Genomic DNA, 10,059 nt, shown 5'->3' on the forward strand with positions numbered 1-10,059 from the left:
AGAGATTAAGAGAACTTGATCATCTTTAGGTCTCAGTTAATTAAATTGCTCATTATTAAAACTAAGGTTTCTGCCTTAGTTTGGATAGCTGGTTGTTCAGCCATCCACTATTCAAATGTTCTTAGAGCGTTGTCTCTTGCAGTTTTCCTAGAAGACATTTTATTCTTTCAGTGTAATTTTTCCCAATAATGATAAATGGGTCAAGTTTTGCTTTTGACATCACAAAGACTAAAATAAAATTGCTAAGTTCTCTTTATATACTAAATTGCTATTTTAAAGAACAATTATTAGGTACTACAGATGTCAAGAACTCAATTTGTCTAGAGCGTTATGGCTCTGGTGACCCTTGCTATTCATGCAATTGTGGCTGGTGTTGTGGCACAGTTGGTAGAGTGCCATACTGGTATGCACAGCCCTCGGGTTCCGTTCCCAGCGCTCCTGAAACATGATGTGACAAGCCATGTCACAGGAGGTGCAGACAGAGGACAAGAAGTTCAGTGCCACCCTCTGCTACATCAGGCATCCAGACTCAGCCTGGGATACATGAGACCTAGTCTGGAATTTAAGAAACAGGGTGTGAGAGCTCTGAATTGGGCAGGGGGAGCTGGGGACACTAATTCATGATACAGAAGCTGGAATTTGATCAATAGGTAGATTTTTCTAGTACAGCTTCTAGTAAGTAAAACTTACTATTCAAATATAATTTTGTGATTAAAATAAAAGTTAAAAAGAAAGTGTTTTAATGAAAACTTCCTACGTCATGATTATGTTTTTTATAAACGAGGGCTGAGTTCAACCCCTGGCACCAAACTAAAGGAATGGTACTGATTCTTTATGTTTGATTTGTATTTGAGGATATTCTTGAGGCTCCTTATATATTCCTACTTTTACTTTAATAGAAACAGACTTATCATTCAGAAATAAATTAATATGGATGAATGGTAAATTGTTTTGGAAGGGAAATTTTTTGTAGAGGAACTAAACATCTCAAAGTCATTTTTCTATAAGCCATAATTCTTACTCTTTTAATTTTTTAATAATGAAAAATGCGAAATAATTTTATAGATCTCAGGTCTGAATGATGAAGGATTTCTATTTATGTGAACTGTAAATAATTTTTTATTTCATTAAACTTAATTATTGGTTTAAAACAAAGCAATTTCAGTGGCACTTAATAGCTAGATTTTAAATCTAGTATGCTGGTTAAATTTTCCAGTTATAAAATGACCCTGCCCAGGAGTTTTTAGCTACAGGGCCTGGTTCTTATTGATTCCAGTCCTTAAAATGTAATAGTTGCAGAATTTATTCCTCACAATAAATATGATCTATGTTTATATATATGTTTTATAAAATTAATCCCATATTGGGCTATTAAATATGAAATTAAATAGTCAATTATAGTCTGTTGGTCTTATTTTTATAAAGATATTTTTCTACTTTAAGAATCAAATCTTGGTTTGTATAGATTTCCTATTTCAGAATGACCTAGTAGCCTATATCTTAACTGCATTTTGAACTGTATTAAGCCATAAAAAGTTAACCTTATTTTGGAGTTAAAAAGAAATTCATATACCAGACTTTGAATTTTAGGTAATGCTTTGGTTGGTTATGTTGTCTCTTGGCTTATGGGCATCAGACACCTCCCACTCTCCACCATCTGGAAATCAGTTTCTAAAGAATTGTTTATTTCTGTATAACAACCTATTATAAATAAAACTTCTTGGGTTTTTAGGTCTCTTGTTGCAAACCTTGCTGCTGCTAATTGTTACAAAAAGGAAAAGCATCTTGATCTGGAGAAGAACTGGCTGCTGGTGGAGAAGGCCAGAGTGTACTACATAGCCGTAAGTGCTACTTCACTTTTTGAACCATAGTCACATGACAGGTGATAGGTGTCAGCTGATACATGCTCAAAAAATGACAAAAAGCCTTTTCCTGAAGATAATGTACCTATAGCAAGTGTGTGCTTAATCCACTATTACAATTACAGAACAGAAATAACCTTTATGGGTCTGTAATGTGTGTCACCACCTTCAAGTCTACTGTTTTAGAAATATAAATAATTTCTCAGTCACACAAAATTCCATGCTGTTAAATCAGTTTCATGAGATCTTTTGAAATAGTTTTACAAATGTATTTTTTAGCAATTTATCAAATGATATGAACATTGTGGGAAACAGAAATATAAGTATGCACTATTAACTGTTTGAGCTTATTTGCCTAAAAAGAATCCTAATTGCTATTTATTCCATAGTAACTATTATGACAAATTTTAATTTAACATTTCAGAAACATTGATTGCGACAAATCTTTTAAATCTGGAAATAGGGCAGCATATAATTTGAGTTCTCTGACATTTAAATAATTGGTTAAGAATTAACTTCTAAAGCAGAAGTACACTAAAGCATCTCTGGAATGGGCCACCCCGCGATTATCTTGCTGCTACATGAATTGAACATGGCCGCTCAAACAGGAGTGTGTACCTGTTACCAAGTAGCAGGATCTCACTTCATACACAGTCGTATGGAACAGTTGCTGCCGCTCTACCATCTGAGCTGTGTGAAACAGCTGGGAGGGCAAGTGTGAAATCGATTATCCTGTAGATATGTGTTTATTGAGAATATAATCATTTGCTTCAGTCTCGTGTTAATGTCTCCTACAGCCTGTTTATGTGCCTTGCTGTAGGCTTACAATATTGTTATTGATTCTCTGCATGCTGGCTCCTACCCTTTATAACTGTCACATAAATGCTTACATTGGGATTACATAATGGAAAGTAGTACTACATCTTCAGCCATCATGTGAGACTTTCTACCTTTATTATTTCATTTCTGAAAAGGGCTTAAGTTTTAGCAGTGTGTTTTATAGTGTTGTTATTTTTGATTGCAATAACATCTCACACAGGCTAGCTGCAAACTCTTATGGTCTTTCTAACTCAGCCTCCCAGTTGCTGGGACGTTAAGTTTCATTCACATCAGCGTATCATTTAACTGCTATTTCAAGCCTTTTGGTGAACAAAATCATGATTTTCAAAATGTATGCCACCTAAAGTTTAGCATAATACATGCGTATTACTTGACTATTAAACTGTAAGTGTATCCTATTTTAAAATACAACTGTAAATTAAAGTTGTCTGTGTATTTCAGAGTCTCATAATAGAATTCTGTGTATCGAGTAGTGTCAAGTGGAAAATGCACCTACTTGGAAGTATGATTTGATGATTGTAGAGTGTAGCATCATTATACAGTGGACTAGATCTAGCTACTTTTAGTGTTGCAGAAGGATTGAAGACTCAACGTGTAAACAACTAATTACTTTTGTTTTTACAATGATGTTCTGATCCTCTCCAATTATATATTTGTTCGCATTGAGGGCTGGGGTGTGTTTGCGTGTGCCTGTGCACAGGACTGCTACAGAGCCTGTGGGGGGGTTAGAAGACAATGTGCTGGAATCAGTTCTCTTCTTCCACTGTTTGCTCCGGGCATTCATCTCTGTTTGTATGATTTGGTGGCAAGCACCTTTAACTGCTGAGCCACCTGTCTGGCCTAACAGGTCATTCTTTTCATGATTATATAGCATAACACATCTAGATAAACTTGGTACAAGTTATACAAAGGTATAGTTTAATGTAAGTTATACAGGGATTAATTCTGGTCAGGTTATACAAGTTTGATTACTTTAAATCTTTGTATAATATATTTAACCAAAAAAAATTATTGAAATGGATTGCACTCAATCTGATTGTAGCTATGAGCTCTTAGTGTTGCTCTGTATATTTGCAAGTCCTTTGTATTGCCAGACAAACCTATCTCTGTTCATATAGCAACTTATTTCAGAAAAGAGGGTATTTATTCATATTCTCTCTCTTTTCCCCTCTTTCCTTTCCTCCCTCCCACCCTACTCACTTGCTTTTTATATTGTCTTACTTTGTAACACAAGGTTGACCTGAAATTCACTATTGGCCTTGAACTCAACGTGATCTTGCTTTAGTCTCCCAAGTACTAGGTTTACAGCTGGGAGCCACAATGCTCAGCTACCATTTTTGTTTTTATGTAGCCCTGTAACTTTCTAAATAGCTGAGGCTGGCTTTGTACTGCTGATCTTCTGCCTCCATAATGGAGATAAGTGTGTACACCGTGCCCAGTTTGAAGACTCTTTTTATATACTTCGGATGTTGTACTTAAAATGTAGAGTTGAGTTTCTTTGACCCATGTATTATTTTGCATTGTTTATCTTTGGTAATATACTTTGCCCTGGAATCTATTGTCTACCATTAATCTAGCCAGTTCACTATTGGCTTTTTAAAAAAGAATTATTATTGGTTTTATGTGCATGTATAGATGAGTATCTGTTTGAGCATGTGCTGTGTGTGGATAGGCTTCCATGGAGTCCAGGAAAGATGTTAGGATCAGGCAGAGTCCGTGAACCATCTGATATGGTACTGAGAACAGCAAATATTCTTATCTCCTGAGACAGCTCCTCAGCTCCACAGCTTTGGTTTGATTCTTAGAGATGTAGTATACCTATTTTTCTCTTTCCCTTTTGACTTACTTTAAAGTGAATTTCTTGTAGAAAACAGTAGTTGGGTCTTATTTTGATCCAACCTGACATTGTCTGCCTTTTTAATAGGAATCTGTATGCCATTTCTGTATGTAATTATTGATATAAATGAGCTAGTTTGTCTTTTTATTTATCCTCTCTGTTGCTTATTCTTTTCTGTCCTTTGTGTTGATTTAGTATTTTTATCTCCTTTGTGTTCTCTCACTGTGCATGTGTGCATACGTCCCTTTCTCTCCCTCCTTGTCTCTGTGCTTTAGAGTTTAATAGCACACATCTTTCACTCTTCATAGCTTGTTTTCAAAGTATATATGACTTCTCTTACAGTGTGAAAACCTTGAAACATTCTATTTTCATTTTATCCCTTTAGTCTTTTAGTGCTTCTGCAGCCATTGTTACATTTTAATTTTGTTGTAATTTTAATTGTCTTGTTTTTAAATAGATTTGTTAATTTGTAATATACAAAACATACAGCACACATTTTCCTTACATATTTTAGAAATACTATACCATTATTTTGTGTAAATTATGTCTTTTGAAAATAATTAAATAATGAGTACTAAAGCATGCATGTATTCCAGTGATTGCCATTCTGTTGTTCTTTGTCCCTTTCTTAGAGTTGACCTTCCATCTGGCTTCGCTTTTTTTGGGCCTCTGGGCATTCTTTGACAATTCTTGTATTTGGACATATTGGTCATAAATGCTTTCAGGTTTGAAAACATCTTTGTTTTATATTTAGTTGTGAGTAGTATTTTTACCACACATAGCTTTGGCTTGTCAAGTTTATTTTTCTTTCATTCTCTGAAAGCCATTGCCCACTCTCTTCTTCCTTGACTTGTTCTTGATGAGATATCTGTCATCCTTGCTTTGGTTGCTCCTTATTCAGCATCTCCCAACTCCCCCTTACTCTTGGTGCTTCTCATTTATTATTGGTTCTGATTGGCTCTATGATGGATCCTAGCATATCCTTCATGTGTCTTGGCTTCAAGTTTGCTCAATGTCCTTGAGCTTTAGCATTAGACTTGTTTCCCCTCTGGTTTTTTTTTTTTCAGCTGTTGGTTCTTCAGATTTCTTTTATCCTACCCTGACACATTGGACAGTATTTCACAGTTCACTGCTGTTTCTTCTTTCTTTAAATTCTTTTTTTCTCTTTGTCTTTTATTTTAGCTACTTAGTTATGTGGTACCTTCCAATTCAATAGTGTTTTCTTCTGTGGTATCTAACATCTCATTAATTTGTCTAGTATATTTTAAATCTCAGTGTTGCTTTCATATCTGAAAACTGAGTTGAGATTTGTGCTTATTGCTTATCTTTTCATAACTTTTAGAAGATATAAAGCATGGGTTCTCAATCTGTGGGTCATGACCTTTTTAAGGGTTGAATATCAGATATCCTGTGTTTCAGATATTTACGTATGATTATAGCAAAATTACAGTTATAAAGTAGCAACAAATATAATTTTATTGTTGGGGTCACTAGATGATGAGGAACTGCATTAAAGGGTCACAGCATTAGGAAAGTTGAAAACCACTCATAATAAGTACAGTTTGAATAATTTTCATGGCATTCTCTGTTAACTTTAACACCTCACCCAAGGCTGGTGACCTCGGGAGACCAGACTAACCAGCTTGGCTACCTCCCAGACCCATAGCTGGACCTTGGGTTGACCCACCTTAGCATCTACCCCATCTAGGACCTGCTGCTGCTGGTGAAGGGACTGGTCCTGTGGAAGATCTCCACAGGAGTTCTGGTTAGGATTCTGTGATGATGGTGTAGCAGAAACCAGATGCCTTGAACCAGAGCAGCGATTCACTGCAATGAACATTTGCCAATTAAAACTGATGCCTCCATTACCACCAGGATGAATGAAGAGGTGCTGAGGAGACAGGAAGGAAAAAGAAGCAAAGAGATTTTTCTGTCGTTGCAGTTTTAGTTTGGTTTGGAGGGTTTATTGTTGTTTTTGCTTTTGTTTGCTTGCTTACTTTGATTTGTTTCCTTTTTTTTGCGGGCAGGGGTTGCAAGGTAGGGATATGGCGGGGATATGGGGGGGGGACTGTGAAGTGAGCAGAATTTGGGAGCATGATGTAAAACTCCCAAAGAGTCATTAAAAAAAGTTAAATTTAAAAAAAAATGAAGTGATACCAAGTATGAGATATGTGGGGTGTGGACAGTGTGGTGTGTGAGTCACCCTTGTCTGCTCCATGTGCCCCATCAGCAGGATCTGGTGCTCAGTCACTGTCACCCAAGACATTGTTGGGCTCTTCTTCTTGCATCCATTTCTCTTGGTGATTAATGTCTTTTTAATGTTGGCTACACTGACTTCTTATTATATTACTTTGTAACCCATTGGGAAAAACAAACTTTATCACATATGTCATTTCTAGGGCACTCTGAGTGCTGGCTTTATCCCTCCTTAATAGTAGTTGTGTTTGTCTGTTTGATATTCGCCTAATAATTGTTATCTGTCTATAGCGGAAACACCCCTCCCCTCTGAATGCCCTTTGTGTATCTGTAAATCTCCTTGAGCTTTATTCTGGGATACAGTTATTTGTAGCAAGTACTGTACTTTGGAATCTTACTCTTAAATTTTTTTTTTAGGTCAGTCCATAACAGTACTTACTTATGACATTAGTTCTTGACCAGTGGCAATTTTGTCCCTTAGGGATGTTTGATAACATCTGAAGACAGCTTTTTGTTTGTGATGACCAGATGGTTCTTACCATCTTATGACCATGAGACAAGATGCCACAATAGAAAATATTAACCTGTAAAGTACCAGTAAATCTATCATTAAGAAAATTTGTGGAGTTGGAGAGATGACTCGGTGGTTATGAGCACTGGCTTCTCTTCCAGAGGTCCTGAGTTTAACTCCCAGCAACCACATGGCTTTACAGCCATCTATAACTATAGTCCTAAAGTATCAGATACTCTCTTCTGCTACATAGACAATCATGCAGACAAAGCACTTGAATACATAAGCAGTTTTAAAAAGAAAAAGAAAACTTGTAGGTCTGGAAATATAGGTTATTGTTAGAGCACATTGATTTACAACATAAAGATATAGGTTCAATTCCCACAGCCCCTAGGGGATTTCCACAGAGCCCTCTTCCTAGTTCCATATTTCTCTACGAAGCCTTTGATACTCTCTGGTTTGTCAACTATCACGTCTCTGGTGTCTCAGACTGCTCATTCTTCTCTCTCTTTCTGCTGTTGGTGGTGGTTGGCGTCGGGTTGTGATAATTTGAAGGTAATTGGCCCCCATAAGTTCATAGGAAGTGGAACTATTTGGAGATGTGGCTTTGGAGTAAATATGGGCTTGTTAGAGGAAGTGTCTCACTAAGGGACAGTCTTTGAAGTCTCTTATGCTACAACCACACCCAGTGACACAATTTACTTTCTGTTGCCTGTGGATCAGGTGTAGAACTCTCAGCTCCTTCTCCAGCGCCATGTCTTCCTGCATGCCTCCATGTCTAGCCATAATGATAATGGACTAAACCTCTGAACTATAAGCCACCACAATAAAATGTTTTCCTTATAAGAATTGCTGTGGTCATGGTGTCTCTTCACTTCAATAGAAACCCTAACTAAGAGAAGTTGAGGGTATTTGGTTGTTCCTTGTTTTTTATTTTGTTTTGGTGGTGATGGTGGTGGTGGTAGTGCTGGTGGTATTTTCTTTAACATAGTTTTTGTCGCTGAACCTTTTTACAATTTGTTTGAGACACAGAGTCCCTTCAAGTAACTCTCCCTTGAATGTACTTTGCATCCTTTCTCCCTTCGTGCATTGCAGACTATACAGTCTCGTCACAGAGTAAATTTCGATAGTTGTAGATTACCCTATTTTACCTTCTTTTATTACTGTCTAATTGCTTTTAAGATGTGAGTGTAAATCTGTATTGGTTGGAAATAGAGGTTCCTAATTTTTCTCTTTTTAGATGATTCTTTTTATCCTGCAAGATTAGCTAAATAATTTTTCTTTGGATTTAATCTGTAATAACTGCTTCATGTTTTATGTCTATGCTCATGCTGTACTGACTTCTCCCAGAACATGGTGCTCATTTAGCTGCAGATTTGATTTTCTATTAATTCTTTCCTTGTCCCCAATTTTCTTTCCTTTTTCCTTTATATGTGAGAGTGTCATAAAATTATAAAACAACCATTAGTATATATATTAGGCATGATTGAAACAGAACTCAAAGTTTGTGTCAAGAAAATGGCCTTTGTTTTGTATTGATGTTGATTCAATCTCTGAAACACTGTCAAAATATTCTAGATCCTATAAAATTTCTGTATAATTTTAAAATAAATCTGAGAGCTCTTTACTAAGTTATAATTGTTCATATATGCCTAATTACTAATGTAATCATTTCGTAATATTTCTCTTGCTTTAATTCTACTGTCAGTATAGTATGGTTTTATTTATAAACCTATGTATTATTTCTAATAAATTATTTTTCTGGAGAAATTTCCAAGTTTAAAATCTAATTAAGAAATCAACTAAGGACTGGGGAGATGTCTCAGTACTTAAAGACACTTGAGATGCAGACAACCAGATAGTCGGCAAAGTTTCAGGAGTCCTGCACAACAGTGCAGAAAGAAGTGTACAAGTCAGAGGGGTCAGGGACACCACAAGAAAATCCCAGAATCAACTAACTGGGGCTCACAGGGGCTCACGGAGACTGGACCAGAAACCAGGGGTTCCATGGACTGACCTAGCCACTCTGCATATATGTTAGACTTGTGTAGCTTAGTTCTTTTGTGGGACTCCTAACAGTGGGAAAGTGGGCTGTCTATGACTCTTTTACTAGTTTTTGGGACCCTACTCCCCATACTGAGTTGCCTCAATACATGGGGAGGTGCTTAGTCTTACTGCGAATTTATACACCATGTTTTGTTGATATTCATGGGAAACCAGCCCTTTTCTAAACAGAAATGGAAGAGAAGTGGATTCATTGGTGTGAACAGGGTGGGTGGGCTCGGAGGAGAGAAAGGAGGGAAAATTACAGCTAAGATATAAATTAAATAAATAAATAAATTTATATTTACAAAAAAAAAAAAAAAAAAACTTGGGGGTGAAGAGACTCGTGTTCTTCTTATGAACAGGTTTAGTTCCCAGGGCCTACACAGCAGCTCATAACTGTCTTTCACTGGGATTTGGTACCTCCAAGAGCATAACATGCATTTGTACCTACAGACAAAAGATTCATACATACACATAAAATCATAATCTTTAATAGAAAAGAACTTATCATATCTCATGCTTAGATTTTTTTTGTGGGGATAGGTTTATACTTTAGGGACAGTCAAGCACGATAGTGGGTATTTATCCTTAAGTTACTCAGAGACTGGAGCAGGAGATTCATGAGTTCAAGACTAGGCTGGACAACATAGTGACACCATAATTAAGTAGGCTGATGGTTGGTACATTGTTTGGTTGGTTTTTGGTCTAGTAACCACCCTGGCAGCCCTGGAACTCGCTCTGTAGACCAGTTTGGCCTTAGAGCTCTG

General features: G+C 36.6%; 1 protein-coding gene across 1 annotated transcript in view; it reads left to right on the forward strand.

Moving 5' to 3' along the window:
- The window catches only part of Adk (adenosine kinase), a 393,356-nt gene that overhangs the window by 183,056 nt on the left and 200,241 nt on the right, over nucleotides 1-10,059 (forward strand). The window contains exon 6 of the mRNA XM_013353958.1: nucleotides 1,733-1,841. Coding sequence (XP_013209412.1) covers nucleotides 1,733-1,841 — 109 coding nt within the window. The remainder of the gene's footprint in view (nucleotides 1-1,732; nucleotides 1,842-10,059) is intronic.

The sequence above is a fragment of the Microtus ochrogaster genome, unplaced genomic scaffold, assembly GCF_000317375.1.
Source record: "Microtus ochrogaster isolate Prairie Vole_2 unplaced genomic scaffold, MicOch1.0 UNK21, whole genome shotgun sequence".
Lineage (NCBI taxonomy): Eukaryota > Metazoa > Chordata > Mammalia > Rodentia > Cricetidae > Microtus > Microtus ochrogaster.